At 40.4% G+C, this 21,107-nt stretch overlaps 2 protein-coding genes across 2 annotated transcripts in view; one reads left to right on the top strand and one right to left on the bottom strand.

Moving 5' to 3' along the window:
• RETREG3 (reticulophagy regulator family member 3) overlaps positions 1–12,900 on the bottom strand; it is a 169,574-nt gene extending 156,674 nt beyond the window's left edge. The window contains 3 exon segments of the mRNA XM_030221275.1: positions 12,202–12,248; positions 12,250–12,524; positions 12,810–12,900. Of these exon segments, the coding sequence (XP_030077135.1) occupies positions 12,202–12,248; positions 12,250–12,432 (230 nt within the window). The 5' untranslated portion in view covers positions 12,433–12,524; positions 12,810–12,900.
• A 200-nt stretch (positions 12,901–13,100) lies between these two features.
• Positions 13,101–21,107, top strand: part of TUBG1 (tubulin gamma 1) — a 363,160-nt gene continuing 355,153 nt past the window's right edge. Inside the window, exon 1 of the mRNA XM_030221259.1 lies at positions 13,101–13,226. Within this exon, the coding sequence (XP_030077119.1) occupies positions 13,178–13,226 (49 nt within the window). The 5' untranslated portion in view covers positions 13,101–13,177. The remainder of the gene's footprint in view (positions 13,227–21,107) is intronic.

Raw genomic sequence — 21,107 nt, 5'->3', positions numbered from 1 at the left:
AAACATGTGTATAGTTACATACAAGAGTATCTTGAACAATACGTGTGCTAAATGGTCTCCATTTTTGGTAGGGTAGACTTGATGCTACAAAAATAATTTGGCTCCCCAAATTATGTATATGTTAAATATGCTTCCTTACCAATTCCCAATGTCTTTTAAAACAAATTGATAAGATTCTATCCTCATTTTTATGGAATAATAAAACACCTAGGATAGCACTCAAGAAACTGAAACTACTTAAAAATCTGGGAGGTGGTTTCCTGCATTTGAGTTTTAAAAGCACGAGGTACAAATGTAATTAATAATAATAATCAGGCTTTCCTGCTTCAAGCTGCTGCTTGGTGGTCATCTGACCTTTAGCATGGTTTCTACACATCTTTGGTTAAATATAAAACAGAATTTAGCAGGGTCCAATCCCACTTGTTTGTCAGTTTAGTATAAAACCTCCACAATCTAATGTGGAAAAGGATTTCTTGAAAGATACTTTTCTAGCTATTAAAAGGCAAGATGATATATCTAATCCTATTAATACTACAAGATATGTTCCATTATGGTATAATCCAAACCATTACTATTAAACCAAAATTTTGGCCTATATGGCATACATGTTAATATTATGTAGAGGAGTGTGGTAGCCGTGTTAGTCCACTCTTAAGGTTATCAATAGAAATCAAACAAAATAAAACATGGAAAAGAAAATAAGATGATACCTTTTTTATTGGACTTAACTTAATACATTTCTTGATTAGCTTTCGAAGGTTGCCCTTCTTCGTCAGATCGGAAATAAGCAAATGTGCTAGCTGACAGTGTATATAAGTGAAAACATTCAAGCATTACTATGACAGTCTGCACCTGTCAGACTGTCATAGTAATGCTTGAATGTTTTCACTTATATACACTGTCAGCTAGCACATTTGCTTATTTCCGATCTGACGAAGAAGGGCAACCTTCGAAAGCTAATCAAGAAATGTATTAAGTTATGTCCAATAAAAAAAAGGTATCATCTTATTTTCTTTTCCATGTTTTATTTTGTTTGATTTCTATTGATAATGTTATGAATGCTGTCATAATTGCATCATTTGAAGGTTAAATATAATTTACCTAACATGCAATACTATCACTGTTTTCAATCATGTCACAGCTTAATTTATCATAAAATTATTACTACTATTACCACAAACATTCCCAAATTACCAAACGTTCTCTTGCAAATACTATCACTGAGCAAGATGGTGTTGAAATTTTATAAGATTTTTCATAAGTAGAGGAGTGTGGTAGCCGTGTAAACTTCCATCACAGACTGAAAAGGAACAGAAGGGCACACGTCCCTGTAATTTATCCAGTTGCAAACTATGCCAAAATATTTCACAGGACCCCACAGTTACCCACAAAGGAAAGATATTCAACATAAAGGGATCTTTCACTTGCTCATCTTCCAATGTGGTATATATCATTCAGTGTAAAAAATGTAACCAAGGATGCTATATTGGAGAAAAAGGCCAGATGCTTAAGACAAGATTCAATTTACATAGACATCACATGAACAATACAGCCAAGTAGGGCCCCCACCCCGGTGGGACAGCACTTCACAGAACCAGGACACTGTACCAGTGATTTCACAGTGAGAATACTGAAAGGTAACTTTAAAACCATACAAGAACGTAAGACCTTTGAAGTCAGAATGATTGAATATTTTAACACCCAACAGAAAGGACTTAACAAGGACCTGGGGTTCCTAGCCCATTATAAACCATAAAGCTGTATGTCTCTGTTGATCACCCCACCCTCAACTATCCACACCCATCCTGTTAGAATATCAATGATATGCTTTGATGTCCCCATGCATACCTCCGACCCACCCCCATCCTCCCACCCTGTCAGACTGTCATAGTAATGCTTGAATGTTTTCACTTATATACACTGTCAGCTAGCACATTTGCTTATTTCCGATCTGACGAAGAAGGGCAACCTTCGAAAGCTAATCAAGAAATGTATTAAGTTATGTCCAATAAAAAAGGTATCATCTTATTTTCTTTTCCATGTTTTATTTTGTTTGATTTCTATAAGATTTTTCAGAAACTTCTTTGGTCAAAAATTGTTGTCCCTTACTACTAATATTAATATTGATACTAATATTTCAAATACGAATGATTCCTCATTTTACCATGTATAAAATGGGAGAACTTATGGTCTCTGACTAATAGACCTTTGAAATCAGCAGGAAATTGTGCAGACCTTGTACTTTTTCTTACATAAGCCAGGACCTGTCTGCCGTGGAACAAACTTTAAAGAAGCGCTACGGTCTGTTTTCAGATAACATCGAAGCAAAACGGGCGGCCTATACTATGCGCTGTGGTCCCAATGAGAGTCCACGGGAATGGGCCTTTCGCTTAAAACAAGCATTCTATCAGGGGGATACCGCGCCAGATGCAAGGGATCTTGAATTTGGTGAATTCAGAAATCTTTTCATGAAGGGTCTGCCTGACCGAGTAAAGTTCCCTTGGCAGGACTTCAAAATGAACCTTATTCACACCTTCTGAAGCAGGCCGAAGCGATTTTGATATGTGTCGCTCACCATCCACGGAAGCAACACCCAAACAGACAGCTAAGAATCATAGTCCGGGGGTTACACCCAGCGTTTGTGCAGTCACATCCTCACTTCTCTGGAGAACAGAATGGCAAGCCCTTCCCTACAGCCCCGGGGGAGTACAACCCAACCTCGCCAGTCCAGTGGCCCAGTGCCTCCCACAGTGCAGGAGAGGCAACAACTACCGTACCAGAGGAGAAGGAAGCAAGGGAGAATTTGTCTGGTTCTACTGGAAGAAGGGTAGCTGAAAAGAAGACCAGCAAGACCTGAAGTGGTCCACAACCTTGTGAACTGACCATCTGAAGAAAGTACCTGTTGGTTCAGCTCTACTGGCCAGAGAGACTGTAATCCTGTATGCTGCAGAGAGCCTGTGCTGTTTCCTAAGACGGGGACTCGCTGTGGAAAACAGCTGGAGTCTAAAGGGAAAAACCTGTGTCCACTTCATCTGAGAGACCACCTAGAGTCAGCTCGGTGAAAATTACGGGGATTTATTTCCTATAGTCGGGGATTAGCTAGTGGGTTCTTACCTCAGCAAAGGCGGGTTAGTCAGAACTTTGTGATCAGGAAGATGTGCTGCTAACTGTATTACTTCATGACCTAGTCAGTATTACTAATCAGGATTGTGTAATAACCTAGTAACCAGTGATATCAGTGTTTTAGTTAGACAATACATTCTACAGTTGCTTATCAGCATAAGGGAGCTACATTTGTACAGCTGAGCTGTAGTGTAGGGTGTATTATTCTATTTTCTTACCTATATAATAAATTAATATATTTCACAGCAGTGACTTTACTTTTATTCCAGTTCTCTCTAACAGAAGAAAAGTTCTGGTGTAGGTCCAGAACAGCCAGGTTCCTTTATAATATATAACCCCTGGTCAGAGCTAGTAAGTTGGTTTAGCCAGATTCCTGTAAACGGAACCTGGGAATTACTCATTGGGTAGCTTTGCCCAGAAGAGTTATTCATCTATAAATGCTTACATAACTTCCCTACCTGCAAAGGCATAAAATACAAAGTACTGTATGCATCAACCTTCTCTTATATGAGCACGCAACTCTGGTACACACTACCACGCAACCTGAAAACGATCTACGAACTAACCGACTTCCGCAAACGACTAAAGACTTATCTCTTTGAGAAAATCTATTGCAAGGATCAAAACATATGAAGTCCATACACACTAACAGAAATGCATCAATACACTTTCTTCTAATTCTCTTACCCCGAATACTCCACCCATATATAAAATTGCTATACCTTAAGGTTTTCGTGCTATTGTTCTATCGCCCTATCTTTTCCCCATTGTAACATTCCATAGTTTCTACGCTCCAAATGTTGTTTTGACTTGACTTTGTCTTCCCATAACTCCTCATAATGTAACCCATAATTGTACTGTAACACATTGTATTTCCATCATTCACAATGTATTGTAAGCCACACTGAGCCCGCAAATAGGTGGGAAAATGTGGGATACAAATGCAATAAAATAAATAAATAAAGCTCACAGGGTACCTGTCAAACAACAAGAGTCACTTCTAATCGCTGCTGGTCAAGCTCTTCTCAGATAGGTACACGGATCACATAACGTGCATTCCTTCGGGTCAGCTGTATGGGATTGTATTAAAACTATAATTCCTATTTGTCCACTTTTGGTGACTTCTTTATGTATAATTTATCCTTATGAAACACATCTGGCTGGGAAATCTAACTGCAAAAATAAACACAAAAAAGGTCTGGGAACCTTCCATTTGTTTTGTAAATAAATTTGAACAATAACATCAATATGTATAAAAATATATTTTATTTGGATATTGATGATGATGTGCCATTGGTAAATACGTAGGGCCTGTTTACCAAGGCGTGCTAGCGTTATTAGCATGTGCTGTGTAGACACCCATAGGCATATTATGGGCATCTATATGGTTATCACATGCTAATTTTCAGCGCGCCTTGTAAACAGGGCCCTTACTCTTTTACTAAATGAAGCAAGTGATTCTTGTGCAGCAATGCCAACAAAGCCCATGAAAGTGAATGGGATTTGTTGGCATTGCCGTTCCAGGAATTACTAGCGTGGGTTGGTTAAGAGGCCCTTGATGCTTACTTATTATGGAACTGTACTACATAATTATTTGGTTATATTTTATATAACTTTTATAAATATTCAATAAAAAGGTTTTGGTTTCCAAAAACTCATTTTTTTCACTTTAGCATTTGATGGGACTATCTGAGACCAGCTAGAGGGCGACCGAAACCATCAGCAGCTGAAATTCAGTTGTTTTGGCCAAAAATGAAATCAGCACCGCCACTGCAAAATTATGAGCACAGTCATGCAAATAGTTCAACTTTATTGGATTGGGTTCAAAGCTTGTTATAAACTTTTCTGATCCAATTTAGTAGGTTTTATAGAAGGATAGCTTTTACATAACTATGAGATTTACTAAGTGGCTCTTGCCTGTATTTTTCTGCTCTGTCTATATGTTGCACACGTTTAAATTCTTGTATTTCTGATAGAATTTCAAATTTGTGATGCAGTTTTATTGTTCCCATGTGTTTGCATTTTATTCTTCCCTAGCATCCATGAGCAATCAACTGTACCTTGCAAGTGAGATTCATCAACACAGGATTTACAACAGTCCTGCTGAAACTTTTGTTTTGCTAATAATGTAAGGTAACATTTGTATCCTGTTTTACTTAATGTGTTTAGTTTGTTAATATCTGTGTCACTTTACCCCAGGTAACTGAGATTCCAGAGAAATTGCCCCACAGAAAAAGTGAATTTAGATGAATGTTTAGATAAAGAAGTTAAGATATTCTGTGTACCTTTAAAAAATGTTTTGTACTGCTCCAGAATAAGGACAGAACCTTTCTAGATGACTGCCTAGTTTGCCCCAATTTGTTTAAATGGCTCTTTCACCATATATTTCAGAAACAAGAGGGATGCTTCAAAATAACATATATACAATTTTTGTTGGTAATTGTAAACAGCTGTTACGTTAAACTATTTTCTTCCTTTTTTCTGTATTTTTTATTACCTTTGTTTACTATAAATGGAAAAATTGTGCACCTAACTACTTGATGCCCTAATCTTCTTTGTTATGCAAGCTATGAATTAGTTTTCTTACTACAAATATAGAACTTTATTTTCCCTAATTTCTACTGTTAATAATTGGATACTGATGCAATTTTTAATTTTTCCCTAATTTATTTTCCATAAATGTACTGTGCCTATCTAATGAGTGGAGTGGAACGGGTGGATGTGAAGCGTCTGTTCACGCTTTTCAAAAATAGTAGGACTAGGGGGTATGCGATGAAACTACAGTGTAGTACATTTAAAACAAATAGGAGAAAATGTTTCTTCACCCAATGCGTAATTACTCTCTGGAATTCGTTGCCGGAGAACGTGGTGAAGGCGGTTAGCTTGGCAGAATTTAAAAAGGGTTTGGACAGTTTCCTAAAGGACAAGTCCATAGACCACTACTGAATGGACTTGGGAAAAATCCACAATTTCGGGAATAACATGTATAGAATGTTTGTACATTTGGGAAGCTGCCAGGTGCTCTTGACCTGGATTGGCCGCTGTCGGGGACAGGATGCTGGGCTTGATGGGCCTTTGGTCTTTTCCCAGTATGGCATTACTTATGTACTTACAATGCTTTTAAGAAGCTTGTTTGTAATAGCCCAATGATAAAGATTTAAAAATTAGGTCTTGAATTTTATGGACTACTACAACTGTGCAGAACTTATAAGCATTCTCCCATTCAATTTTGGAAATTTTATGTTCAAAAGTTATAGAAATATCTAAACAAATGAGAAAGTCTATTTGTAATGAGAGCTGAAAATAAGCATGTGTAAACTGAATCTAAGTAGAAATGTTTGAACAGGGACATGTATATTCTTTTCTTGATCAGACCAGTATGGCCATTGATTTTTATTATATCCTACATACACCTTGAACTGTGCAAAGAATGAAATTTGAGAACAATGTTACTAATGAATTGGACAACTATTATATGGACTATTTAACTTGCTGGAAACTGTGAGACGCACTAAGTGGAAGTCTTCTGTGATGCCTGACTGTGTGAGCCTTCCAACGGTATACAGACAGCTGCTTCATAATATCAGAACCTACACTGAACTATGAATTTCTCTGATGTCAAGATTGTCTATTCATCAAGTCAATGAAATTTTAAGTGACTTTGAATACCCTGATTTCTAATCGTTTAGATATTATGGACTTTTCTAAAGATTTTGTTTTTCTTACTGAATTATCTTTTTACATCACAAACTGTTGTATGTACTATTGATGTTAATTATTTGTACAATGTTCACCATGCTATGGAAAGCTCTCACTTTGATAATCGTTATTGCTGTATTTGTACTTCTTGGCAGTTGTGTAATACCATGCATTAGGAATTCAGTGTAACAATTAATTGAATCTGCTTTAAGTAAGAAAGAACCTATAGGACATGAATATGTTCTATATAAAAGACTACATATTAAACGCAGAGATTTAAAATGTTGAAGATAATGCTTAAATTTTTTTGTGATCTCTTTTTCTGCATTATTGTCCTCCTCTAGGATTATTTAGATGGGGAGGCATTGTAAGTAACATAAGGCCCGGGGAAAGTTAAAGAGGGGCAATGCATATATATAGTTCACTATAACCACCTTGTCCTGTTATCCATAGCCCAATACCTGCAAAAAAAAAAAAGGTTTTGACATTAATCTCCCTAAGCTCAACATGCATTTGAAAAGGAACTCATTGCTCCCCTCTGAGATAGATGGGACTATAGCAGGGGTTCAACACAAGTGAAGCCCTTACTCTCAAAGGCCTTCAAGGGGGGAGATGTAGAATTATGAGTAGTCATGCACTATGGAAAGGGTCAAAAGGCCAGAGACTGATGAGCCTGCATTGACTCTGAAATTTATGATCTATTTATGATACCCTTACGGGCAAGCAGGCTTGGGAAAGAAACTAGTATGAATAACAGGAGGAATGTGGTTTAATATGTTAAGGAAAGCAGATGGTGAGAACCACATAATCTATGAGAAGGATAATTTGCAGAAAAAGTCATGTAAATCATTGTCTGAAACAAACGATATAAGCAGCCGGATCAGAACAGTATTTTAGAGGCGCAGTCACAGTGAACATCTTTTTATGTAACTGTACTGATCTCTCATGAGAAACTATTAATTGTATCTGTATTTGCTAAGTAAATGCTAAGTAAACTATTTAAACAAGTTCTCAATATTACACGACTCCCAGTCAGGATTTCGGTCTAACCACAGTACTGAAACAGTTCTAGTTACGCTCACGACTAAATTCAAACAAATGATTGCAACCGGCAAGAACATACTACTTCTACAATTCGACATGTCTAGCGCCTTTGACATGGTTGATCATGGAATTCTACTATACATCCTCGAATACTTCGGTATCAGAGGCAACGTTCTCAATTGGTTCAAGGGGTTCCTAACCACACGCTCATATCAAGTGACATCAAATTCGATTACATCAGTCACATGGACACCTGAATGCGGAGTTCCACAGGGATCCCCCCTTTCACCGACCTTATTAAACCTAATGATGATACCCTTGGCCAAACTACTATCAAACCAAAACCTCAACCCATACATATACTCTGATGATGTAACGATCTACATCCCATTTAAACAAGACAAAGTAAATTTCCAACGACATCAACCAAAGTCTACATATCATGCATTCATGGGCAGATGCATTCTAGCTGAAACTTAATGCAGAAAAAACCCAATGCCTAATACTCACCTCTCAACACAACATGAACAAATATACCACCATCAACACACCAAAACTGAACCTACCAATTTCGGACACCCTAAAAGCTCTTGAAGTTACCATTGATCAGCACCTAACATTTGAAAGTCACGCGAAAAACACAACCAAAAAAATGTTCAACTCAATGTGGAAATTAAAAAGAGTAAGACCATTATTCCCAAGGACCGTCTTCCGTAATCTGGTACAATCATTGGTACTCAGTCATCTAGACTACTGTAATGCACTCTACGCTGGCTGCAAAGAGCAAATACTCAAAAAACTCCAGACAGCCCAGAACACAGCAGTCAGACTCATATTTGGAAAATCTAAATATGAAAGTGCTAAACCCCTACGTGAGAAGCTACACTGGCTCCCACTCAAAGAACGCATCGTGTTCAAGGTGTGTACCCTAGTTCACAAAATCATCCATGGCGATGCCCCAGCCTACATGTCAGACCTGATAGACCTACCACCCAGGAACGCTAAAATATCATCTCGCACATTTCTTAATCTTCATTTCCCCAACTGTAAAGGTCTAAAATACAAACTAATGCAAGCATCAACCTTTTCCTATATGAGCACACAATTCTGGAACGCGCTGCCACGCAACCTAAAAACAATCCATGAACTAACCAGCTTCCGCAAACTACTGAAGACCCATCTCTTCAACAAGACATATCACAAAGATCAACACATGTGAAATCCTACACATGTATCCAAAACTGTCTTATGTTTTCTTGTTTTATTACTAATATGCATCATCATTATCATGTAACCTAAAACCCTCTGTAATACCAAATGTCTACTCTCTTCTTGTATCCACTATTCATGATGTATTGTAAGCCACATTGAGCCTGCAAAGAGGTAGGATAATGTGGGATTCAAATGCAACAAATAAATAAATAAAAATAAACAAACAATTGACTTTCTCATATGCACGTAGCCCTGGTTTCTTTTGTCCCCCCAAATTGTGGATGGCTGGTTCATGCTAATTTGGGAAGGGGTAGTAAATAATTACTTTTCTCATAAGCGGCAGCCTCGGTCTTTTATCTCTACAAATTGTGGGTAACTGGTATATGTAGATTTGGAGAGGTGGTAAAAAGACCTAAACATTTACACTGAATTAATTCACCACCCCTCCCAGGACCTCTTGCAGCAGTCTCAGCAGCCATTTTGGAATCAGTAGGGACAAGAGCAACCGGGGACCACCAGGGCATTGGGCCTCCAGGTTGTGGGCCGGCCCAGTGAGACGGGGTGGGGGTGATGGGGGCAGGAACAGTGTTTGTGAGTTTTGAGTTCAGCCAAAAACACACTTGCATTTTCGGACGAAACTAAAGCATGACTGAAGGATATGTAATTTATTCTTAAAATCAAGCGTGGTACCGGGAGATTGGAGGGTGGCCACTGTAACGCCCATTTTTTAAAAAAGGTTCCAGAGGAGATCTGGGAAATTATAGACCGGTGAGTCTGACGTCGGTGCTGGGCAAAATGGTAGAGACTATTATAAAGAACAAAATTACAGAGAATATTCAAAAGCATGGATTAATGAGACAAAGAGGCATATTTTCAAAGCACTTTGACTTACAAAGTTTCATAGCAACCTATGGAATTTTGTACGTCTAAGTGCGTTGAAAACGATCCCCAAAGTCAACATGGATTTAGTGAAGGGAAATCTTGCCTCAACAATTTATTACATTTCTTTGAAGGGGTGAACAAACATGTGGATAAAGGAGAGCCGGTTGATACTGTGTACCTGGATTTTCAGAAGGCGTTTGACAAAGTACCTCTTGAAAGACTCCAGAGGAAATTGGAGAGTCATGGGATAAGAGGTAGTGTTCTATTGTGGATTAAAACTGGTTAAAAGACAGAAAACCACAGTAGGGTTAAATGGTCAGTATTCTCAATGGAGAAGGGTAGTTAGTGGGGTTCCACAGGGGTCTGTGCTGGGGACCCGCTGTTTTTTAACATATTTATAAATGACCTAGAGATGGGAGTAACTAGTGAGGTTATTAAATTTGCTGATGACACAAAGTTATTCAAAGTTGTTAAATCGCGGGAGGCTTGTGAAAAATTACAAGAGGACCTTACGAGACTGGGCGTCTAAATGGCAGATGAGGTTTAATGTGAGCAAGTGCAAAGTGATGCATGTGGGAAAGAGGAACCTGAATTATAGCTATATCGTGCAAGGTTCCAGGTTAGGAGTCACCGACCAAGAAAGGGATGATATGTTGAAACCTTCTGCTCAGTGTGCTGCAGCGGCTAAGAAAGCAAATAGAATGTCAGGTATTATTAGGAAAGGAATGGAAAACAAAAATTAAGATGTTATAATGACTGCATCGCACCATGGTGCGACCGTACCTCAAATACTGTGTTCAATTCTGGTCACCGTATCTCAAAAAGATATGGAGGCATATTTTCAAAGCACTTAGCCTTCCAAAGTTCCATAGGTTTCTATGGAACTTTGGAAGGCTAAGTGCTTTGAAAATGAGCCCCATAGCGGAATTAGAAAAGGTGCAGAGAAGGATGATAAAAATGATAAAGGGGATGGGATGCCTTCCCTACGAGGAAAGGCTAAAGCGGCTAGGGCTTTTCAGCTTGAAGAAAAGGTGGCTGAGGAGAGATATGATAGAGGTCTATAAAATAATGAGTGGAGTGGTAATGAGTGGAGTGGAACGGGTAGATGTGAAGCGTTTGTTTACACTTTCCAAAAATACTAGGACTAGGGGGCACGCGATGAAGCTTCAATGTAGTAAATTTAAAACGAATCAGAGAAAATATTTCTTCAGTCAACGTGTAATTAAACTCTGGAATTCGTTGCCAGAGAATGTGGTAAAGGCGGTTAGCTTAGTGGAGTTTAAAAAAGGCTTGGACAGCTTCCTAAAGAAAAAGTCCATAGACCATTTTTAAATGGACTTGGGGAGAACCCACTATTTCTGTTTTGTACTTTTTTGGGATCTTGCCAGGTATCTGTGACCTGGATTGGCCACTGTTGGAGACAGGATGCTGGGCTTGATGGACCTTTGGTCTTTCCCTGTATGGCAATACTTATGTACTTATGTATGTAACCCTGATTTCAAACCGGTTTTGGTGCCAAAACGAAAACCAAAATTTGGTCAGTCTCTTAATAGCAGCCTGCATATAGCATGTAACATTTATAAGTATAAACCTGATTGTGGTTCTTGTACTATTTCTTGTCTTTCCTATTTAATCATGGCATTATTTTCTTGGCCTGTACACCGCCCAGACCTGTGTGCCAGACTGATCGGTATAGAGATTTTTAAAGAACAATAAAGAAAATTGGAGTACCCTATATCTGTCTCAGTGCTTGAGGGACCTCTACACCAAGGTCTTGAAGAAATATCCTTTTCCTAAAGAGAATTTGCTCCCAAAAGGGGAGAGGACTAGGAGAAATAAAATGTCCTGTGGAGGGCCTGGGGTGTGAATCCATTGTCAGACATAACTCTGATCAAAACAAAAATAAATAAGAAAAGAAAGGAACACTACTATAAGCGAAAACAAGGAATATACCAAAGGAGTAATCTACTACTTTAGGCTGAAGCAGCTCCAATACTGCGACTCCAGGTCAGCTTCTCCCACAGCTACTTACCCAGCTCCAACTCTGTCATTTTAAGCCAACCCTGGATTTGACAACAACATTCTGATGCATTATGGCACCTGCAGCACTTGGGCTGAATCAAAAGCTACAAATATCACACTGCTTTGGGATGTTATGTTCAAAACCAGGATTGTCCGAAAGATCTCCCTCTGAAGGCAACTCTGAAGGCTCCACCCCCGCCCAGAGCTCTCGTCTCTCACCAGAAGGCAGCGTTGAGGGCCACAAAAAGCAGGGCACTGCGCAGCGGCCCTCTCCCACACCAGCACCGACTGAACGTAGCCCAGCAGCGGTTCCCAGCCTCCCAGAGCCGCCAGCAAGTAGCTCTTCACGCGCCGCATCTGCTCCTCTCGCTCGCTGGGGCACGATGAGGATGGCGGTTGCCGAGCCCGGGTTCCCCCAGTGCCTTCCTCACGTTCCCTAGACTGCTCCATCTTCCACCTCCAGCTGCTCCTCCGAGACGGGCATCCAGAGTGCTGCGTCACTCAGCCGTCAACACTGACGTCACAGTGGCGTCGTGAAGTCACTATAATCAGAAAGAAACGCAAAGGAAACAAAACGCATTAAAAACATACAAAATGCGATTCATGCAATTGTCTCCGGTTACTTAAACGAAGAAAATGCCACCAGCTCGAGCTAATCCATTAACTCCCCCTGTATTCCCCCATTAAGCGTTGCAACAATATAAAACAAAACGTTTTAACAACCATCCCCACCACTCCCTTACCGGTTATGAGTTATTTACCAGAAACAAACAAAAAGCACCAGAAAAACCACAATCCTCCCTATCCTGCTCATCTTTTTCACCTACCGCACTGTAATGTCTGTTTTCTACAATGCACAAAATACTGTAGTCCAGATCTAGACCATGCGCGTGCGCAACAGATCCCAGCCGTTCAAACACTTGAGTGACGTCAGTCCGACCGGCCGTTACCACGCGGCCAATCAGAGAGCTCGGACTGTAGGGGGTGGCTTTTTGCTTTCCTCTGCTGTCATCACAGCCCCAAGGTCCGTATTGGGTGTCGGAGTGAGGCTTGGAACGCCTGGAATTGCGCAGAGTTGCTAAAAGGTGGCGAATGCGCATCCTCTGAAGAGCGTTAAAAATTGAGCGCCTTAAGTTCGAGCGGGTCGTGAGCTTTCCGGTGTTGTTAGTGGGTGTGAGGAGAATCTGGTTGTACAATGCCTCGGGAAATCATCACCTTGCAGCTGGGACAGTGTGGCAACCAGAGTAAGCAGCTGATGGCGAACGGGTTGGATAGCTCTCAAACCCAGTTTCTGTGTAGGGAATGAGGGGGGTAGAAAGGTGTGGGTGCTCGGGCCCTGCGTGGTTGTAGTGAGACTTTCTCAGGCCCGGGGCTTCGCTTCCGTAGTGATCTAATTAACTTTTACTTGCGAAACCGGAAAGCCCTATGCTACAACAAAATTGTACGTAAATGCTGTTCGGTCTTGAAGTTAGTGTCTTCGTAGGTAGCTCGCCTCAAAAGTCTTTGCAATAAGACAGGAGTAGCTTTTCATACTTCAAAAACACCTGTATGATGCTGCTTTTAATTCCTAACTTGTCACTTGCTCGTAACCTTTATCTTGCCTTCCTCTCTTCAATATTCCCCTTTCCCTATGTGTCCTATCTGTCTGTCCCACCCTTATCCCTTGTTTGTCCTGTTCTGATTTAGATTGTAAGCTGTTTTGAGCAGGGACTGTCTTTTCTTCATGTTCAATTGTGAAGTGCTGCGTATGACTGGTAGCGCTGTAGAAATGATTTGTGGTGTCTTAATAATATACCACAGCTATTGAAGTTTTAGGGACTTCGTAGGTCGCTGTCTTCAAAAGTCTCTGCAATAAGACAGGAGTAGCTTTTCATACTTTAAAAATATCAGCATGTCTTAGTAATATACCACCTTGGTTGTGCTAAAAGGTTTCATTGTTTGATGTGTACCAAATATGCAAAAGTAAATGGTCTCAGATTATATGAATACCTGTATAGGTGATGTTATACTGGAGATAAGGTTGCAGCACTCGGTCTCACAGGAGATATCAAATGGGCACTAAGGGCAGCATCATTCATCCAAATTGCCTACCTGTAGTCTGCAGTAGAGAATGATACGGGGATGGGGACCTGCAGTAAACGCTGGGGTGGGGATGGAGGACAGCCGCGAGGATGGAGACAAACTGTCCCAATGTCACTTTCTACTTTGAAGTCTGTTTAATGAACTGGACTGTTATTTATGTTTGATGCAGGTGACAATATTTTTATTTTTTTGGGAAAAACAAGCAAACGTGCTGGCCACGGCTAGCAAAATTTGCACAGGGGATCCTGTACATTCTGCTATCGGCACATCTTCGAAGAAGACATCATCTATTGCAGAGGGACTGTGGGAAACCAGGAGAACTAGACTGAATCCTGAGATTGTTGATGATTTATTCATCCACAGATTAAAAAAAACATAACAGTGCTTCATAGGGCATATTTCTCTCCACTAGGGCATACAGAATGGGTTGTATTTTGTACCCCTGAGCAATTTAATAGGGTGGATTAGGATTCCTTGGACTAGTAGAAGTCAGCTATTGTTGGGGCTGGAAGGGCAGAGGGTGGTGGTGGGAGGGTTATTATAGCTGCTAGTTGTGTTTAAGTTACAAATAGAAAACAATAACAGTTGTACAGCATATTGTTCCTTTTTATACTTTAATAAAAAGATTTAAATATAAAGTCGTGTTTGAGGCTTCTGCGGATGAGAACAGAGCTGGTGGGGAACTTGTCCCCGTGTCATTCTCTAGTCTACTTCCCTCATACTACTACTACTACTACTGCTTATCATTTTCAAAGTATTACTAGATATGCAGTGTTAGCTACAGGGCCGATGCTCAAAGCTGGGCACAGCAAAATAGCATAATGCAAAGCCCAGAATGCAGAAAGGGATGCAAATAGTGATGAAATGCTCAAAAGAAATCTTATGTAAGTGATACACATGGTTAATTGGCACTAATAAACCAAAAGAAAGGGGAGGATTATGCCTGGTGCATATGTACAAAGGGTTTGTGGTAAGGGTGGCTCTTGTGTGCGTGCCCAGACAAACCTGGAAGTGCAGTCACATGGCGCTGTACTGCACTATTAAATATGAGCTTTTCAAAAGCTGCACTTTAATTTTTTGAAAGGCTCATATTTAAGCATAGAAAAACAGGCACTGCCGTTTGCTTTCATGTTCAGTTTTGCTCAGGCTTGCGCACATGCTTGGTTTTCATTAGCAGTACTCAGACTTGCATGGGCTTTCTTCCACTTGCAACAGAAAACAAAACTCCAAGTGCAAAGTGAGAAACTGACAAGAAATCTCTTGAAAACCACCTACGCTGCCCCTGAGCTGGTGACAAAGTATTGGTGATATGGGCCATCATTTCCTTCTGTACATTAATCTAATCTTGACTTTTTTTAACCTGCTTAATTCCTAACAAGGTTTGAGGCCAAAAAAGCAGTGTAAAACACAAATACAGAATAATATTAACAGATTTAAAAGTAAGTGTAACGAGTAGTTGACAGACAAAATATTTATAGAAAGAAAAATAAGTGTTGTTTTATATCTAATGGTAGATTATTCCAAAATGTTGCTTCTTGATATGAAAAAGATCCCTCTAATATGTTTTTGAAATGAGTTCCTGTAAAAGAAGGAAGTTAGTTCATTGTTTGGTTCTAACATTAGAAAGTAAATGAACTAATTGAACAGTACGAACAGAAGTGAAACCATATACAATCTTATAAATGAAACAAGAAGATTTGAAAAAGATACAAGCATTGAATGGTAACCAATGCAATTTGTGCATTGAAGGTAAAGTGATCAAATCTACTTGATTTAAAAATCAAGTGGGCTGCTGTGGTTTGTAACAATTGTAGTGTAGCTTGTAATTTTACTGAAACACCAAGATATGATACAATAATCAAGTTGATAGGCTAATGCTGAACCAGAATAGCACAATGCCTTTCAAAAAGTATGAATGGATTGACCTAAGCTGTTTAAAATTTTTTTAAGGCAAGGTCTGTCCAAATCATGTGATTGGATACTTCTAGGGGGCCACTTTCAGCTTGTGCCAGTAAGGGAAATACTATCTAGAACAGGAAGATAGTCTTTGCAGGAGAGGGTCTCATATGCTGTAGATAGATGGGTACAGTCACACTCGGTTGTAAAAGATGCCACAAATCAGCTAGGGCCAATGAGGAACATAAATAGGGCAGACCGTTACCCTCCCCACCCAAACGCAGTACTCCAGTTGGCCTAGATCAGCTGAGGGTTAATCACCTGTTTAAAATCCCCGGCTACTAATAATGGAGTGGAAATGTGCATCAGGCCTATTCGTAGTAGTGTTTTTAAAAATGCGTATATGTTTTGGAGCCATATGCCGCTAATAAATGAAATTCTATTTGGCGTTAACTTTAATACATTTTTTTCCATAACAATCTCTAGATATGAGTTATCTTACATTGTAATCCTTTTCTGACTAAAATCGCAACTCCCTTGTTTATATTGGCTGTGGAATAGCCAAATTTAGGCTCTTGGGTAGAAAGCTCAAATCCAGAACCTCTAGGGTAGCATTTTCAGAAGTGCTCCCCATTCCATATGCATGGCCCAAGAGACAGACACAGCTCTGGAGTCTCAATGCTTAGATGAGGTGCCGTGAGGAGGGTTATAGATTTGTAAGGAACTGGGCAACATTCTGGGGAAGGGGGAGCCTGTTCAGGATGATGGGCTTAACCAGAGTGGGACCAGGCTGCTGTCATCGGCATTTAAAAAGAAGATAGAGCAGCTTTTAAACTAAAACCTGGGGGAAGGCTGACAGTTCAAAAAAGCATGGTTTGGAAGAAGGTATCTTTCAAAGATATCACAAAAACAGGGAACATAGGGTATCCCGATAGGTTGCAATAGAGACCACAGTAGATCAGGTGTGTTTTAAATAAAAAGCAGACAAAAGATTGCAAATTATCACTGTCAGCTGCTGAACAAGATGTAAATAGCAAATGTAAACAACAAACATAGTTTGGAATGTCTATATGCGAATGCCAGAAGCCCAAAGATGGGAGAGTTAGAATATATTGCACTAAAAGAACAATTAGATATAATGGGCATATTTGAGACCTGATGGAAGGAGGATAACCAGTGGGATACTGTCACACTAGGGTACAAATTATATCCTAGTGATAAGGTGGATTGAATTGGTGGAGGGATAGCATTGTATGTTATGGAGGGCCTTGAATTAAATAGATTGAAAAGTCTTCAGGACACAAAACACATCTTGGAATCCCTATGGATTGAAATGCCTTATGTAAAGGGGAAAAGGATATAGGAGGGTACTACCGTCCACCAGGATGAACAGATGGATGTAGAATGTTATCAGAAATTAGGGAGGCTAACAAACTGGGGAACACAATAATGGTGTTTTCAATTGCCCCAATATTGACTGGGTAAATGTAACATCAGGGCATGCTAGGGAGGTAAAATTCCTTGACAAAATCAAGGGCGTTATGGAGCAGCTGATACAGGAGCCAATAAGAGGAGGAAAAAATTCTAGACCTAGTCCGTAGTGGAGCACATGATCTGGTGCAGGAGGTAATGCGGCTGGGGTCGCTTGATAACAGTGATCATAATATGGTCAGATTTGATATTGGCTCTGGAGTAAGTACACACAGGACATCCAATAATTTAGCATTTAACTTTCAAAAAGGAGACTATGATAAAATTAGAAGAAGGGGGGAAAAAACCTTAGAGGAGCAGCTGCGAAGGTCAAAAATTTACATCAGGCGTGGATTCTGTTCAAAAATACCATCCTGGAAGCCCTGGTCTAATATGTTCAGTGCATTAAAAAAAGAAGGAAGGAAGACCAAACAGCATGGTTAAAAAGTGAGGTGAAAGAAGCTATTCGAGTTAAAAGAAAATCCTTCAGAAAATGGAAGAAGGAACTGACTGAAAATAATAAGGAATAGCATAAGGAATGGCAAGTTAAGTGTAAAGTGCTTATAAGGAAGGCAAAGAGAGACTTTGAAAAAAAGATTGTGTTGGAGGCAAAAACACATAATACAATTTTTTTTAAGGTATATTAAAAGCAAGAAGCCAGCAAAAGAATCAATTGTACCACTGGATGACTGAGGGGTAAAAGGGGTAATCAGAGAAGACAAAGCCATAGCAGAGAGATTAAATGAATTATTTGCTTTAGTCTTCACCAAGGAAGATTGGTGAGAGATACCGGTGCCAGAAATAGTATTCAAAGCTGACAAGTCAGAGAAACTAAATAAAATCTCTATAAACGTGGAAGATGTAATGTCACAATTTGATAAACTGAAGAGTAGCAAATCTCTTGGATTGGATGGTATTCATCCCAGAGTACTGATAGAATTTATTTTTATTTCAAAATTTGTTTATTGGAAGTTATCATTCCTTTACATATATTCACAGGTGATTTACATGTTACTTGGGCATTGTTACTTTGTACCAACGTATACACTCACACATTGCTTATTCTACTACTGATCTCCTCTACTTTTGTGCTAAACAGCAAGATTTCTAGGAAACATGCCACCTTGTCTAACCTTATCATCACCTACTAAGTTAAACTGAATAACTCTTAACCAAATCAAACTCTTTCTATTTCCTCCCCTATTTCTAACCCCTTCCCCCCCCCTTTTTCCCCCCCTCCCCCCCAAAAAAGCCAACCCTCTATCTACCCCACCCCGGGAGGATGCTTAGATTAACTTTTGTCATAGTCTCTTGTCATCAGTCATTAGAGGTTGAGAATTCGATTCCTGCCCCCCTTAGGTATTGTCTGCCAGAATGGATGTCAAATTCTGAAGAAATCTTTCTCTGTAAAACTGGAGTCATGATGAAGTTCTGCCATTCGTCGTTCAAATTTCATAAAGTCCATCATGCAGCCACGCCACTGTTGTAAAGTTGGTGCTTTATTTGTAATCCATTCTCGGAGGATAATTTTCTTTGCCACTACTGTGGCTCTGTGTGTAAAACTCTTAAATCCTGCTGGATAGGGTCTAATCGCTGTAACTTGTCAAAACAACAGTCTAGCTTCCCTCCGCCATGTCGCCCCCCACATTGCTGTTATGGCTTGCTGCAGTGTTTTCCAAAATTGTTGAATTGGTGGGCAGGACCAAAACATATGGCCCAAGAGTGCTCCAGGAGCTGCGCATTTGGGGCATGCCCCGTCAGGGGAGACCCCCATATGGAATGCCCTCCTTGGTGGAATATGTGTTCGTAACGCAAACTTGTATTCCATTTCGCTATAGGTTAGCAATTTTGAAGATCTCTGAATCGAATATATGTAATCCTTGAGTATTTGTGGTGTTATCTCAATTGATAGATCCAAACGCCATGCCTTGGCTAGTGATTGATAGTCTATTTCCATAATCATGTCTCTTATATGCCTATGGTGCATTTTCATTGGCACTTTAGTTTGTGCCTGCAATGAATAAGCCGATGAAAGTTCTTCTTGCACATCCTCCGTGAGGTGTTCCCTAGGCAGGCTGTTTATGTAATGGCGGAGCTGTATATAATGGAAATAGTCTCCATTTGGTAAGGCATGCTGGCTTTGAAGATCTTTAAAGGATTTCACCCGACCCTCTTCCGTTAGGACCTGTAAGATATATACTAAGCCTTTGCTTTGCCAACTCCGAAATGCACGGTGTAGTTCCCCTGGAGGGAATTATGGATTTCCACATATGGACAGGAAGGGAGTGATGTTGCTTGAAAAATGGTGGTATCTGCAAGTCCACTTCCACACCGCTTTTGCGGTGGGAAGTATATGCGACCGTTGTAAAACATCTAAGTGTTCCCCACCTTTTCCATGTAGTAGGCTACTAAAACGCACTCCATTCGTTAAGGAGATTTCTAGCTCTGAGAACTCTGAGGAGGGTCCTGTACCAGTCTGAGATATGTCTCATGCCGCTGGCCACGCGAGAGATGGCGTATACGCAATAGCCCGAGTCCTCCAAATCGCGTGGAATCTGCAAAGTGTGAATCGCTATGCGTGGTTCCTTCCCTCCAGAGGAACCGCTGTATCCTCTTGTTCAATGATTTTTCATCTTCTCTGCGTAGGTATAGTGGTAGGGTCGGGAAAAATATACAGCCATTGTCGCACTATCATCATGTTGTACAGTGAGATGCGACCCATAAGTGACAGAGGTAGGTTTCCCACTGGCTAAGCGTCAAACTCCGTGATAGCCAGCAACGGTGTGATGTTCTCTTGGTACAGTCTCGATAGATCTTGATTAATACGTGCCTAAGTATTTGATCTTGTTTCCCGCCCAGGTCAGAGAAATGTTGAGGCATCTGGTTTATTTTGCGCAGGGTATACCTCCAAAGCCAAGGACTTCTGTGCATTTAAAGTAATGCCAGAGAGGTGCCCAAAGTTCTGTATTATCTCCAGCGCCCTGGACAAGGCTCTATATGGGTTGTGTGTGATTACCATTAGTCGCTGCAAAGGCGAATGTTTTGACTACCTTCCCCACTACCTGCACTCCTGGTACTCCATCCATATTCTTTAATGCTCTCAGTAGTGGCTCCAGTGATAGTATAAATAGCGCTGGGGAGAGCGGGCAGCCCTGTCTTGTCCCCCTTAGGATCTTGAATGGGTTTGCTTTGATACCATTCACCAGTATGGAGGCCCTGGGTTCTGTGTAAAGCGTCTGCACTGCCCTGTAAAACCAGCCATTAAACCCCATATATTGAAGGACTGTAAAGAGGTATTTCCACCCCACCTGATCGAATGCTTTTTCTGCATCGATTGAATAAAGATTTGTTGGGGTCTCTGTCAATTGGCCTGTAGCCATTGCCAACAGGAGTCGGCGTACGTTTTTTGCTGCCTGCCTGGACCTAATGAATCCTACTTGTTCCTCCCCCACTAACCTTGGTAAAATCTCAGCCAATCGGTTAGCTAATACCTTTGCCAAAATCTTTTGATCTAAATTTAAAAGGGAGATGGGTCTATAGGACCCCGCTTGGTCCTCTGGGCGTCCCGGTTTCAATATCAATGTGATCAGGGCAGAGTTTGCGTGCAGTGGGAACCTCCCCTCACCGACAGCCTGGTCTAATACTCGCATAGTGGAAGGTAAGATGAGCTAGGCAGC

This window comes from Microcaecilia unicolor, chromosome 12 (genome assembly GCF_901765095.1).
Source record: "Microcaecilia unicolor chromosome 12, aMicUni1.1, whole genome shotgun sequence".
Classification (NCBI taxonomy): Eukaryota; Metazoa; Chordata; class Amphibia; order Gymnophiona; family Siphonopidae; genus Microcaecilia; species Microcaecilia unicolor.
This window is presented reverse-complemented; position numbering and strand designations above follow the sequence as displayed.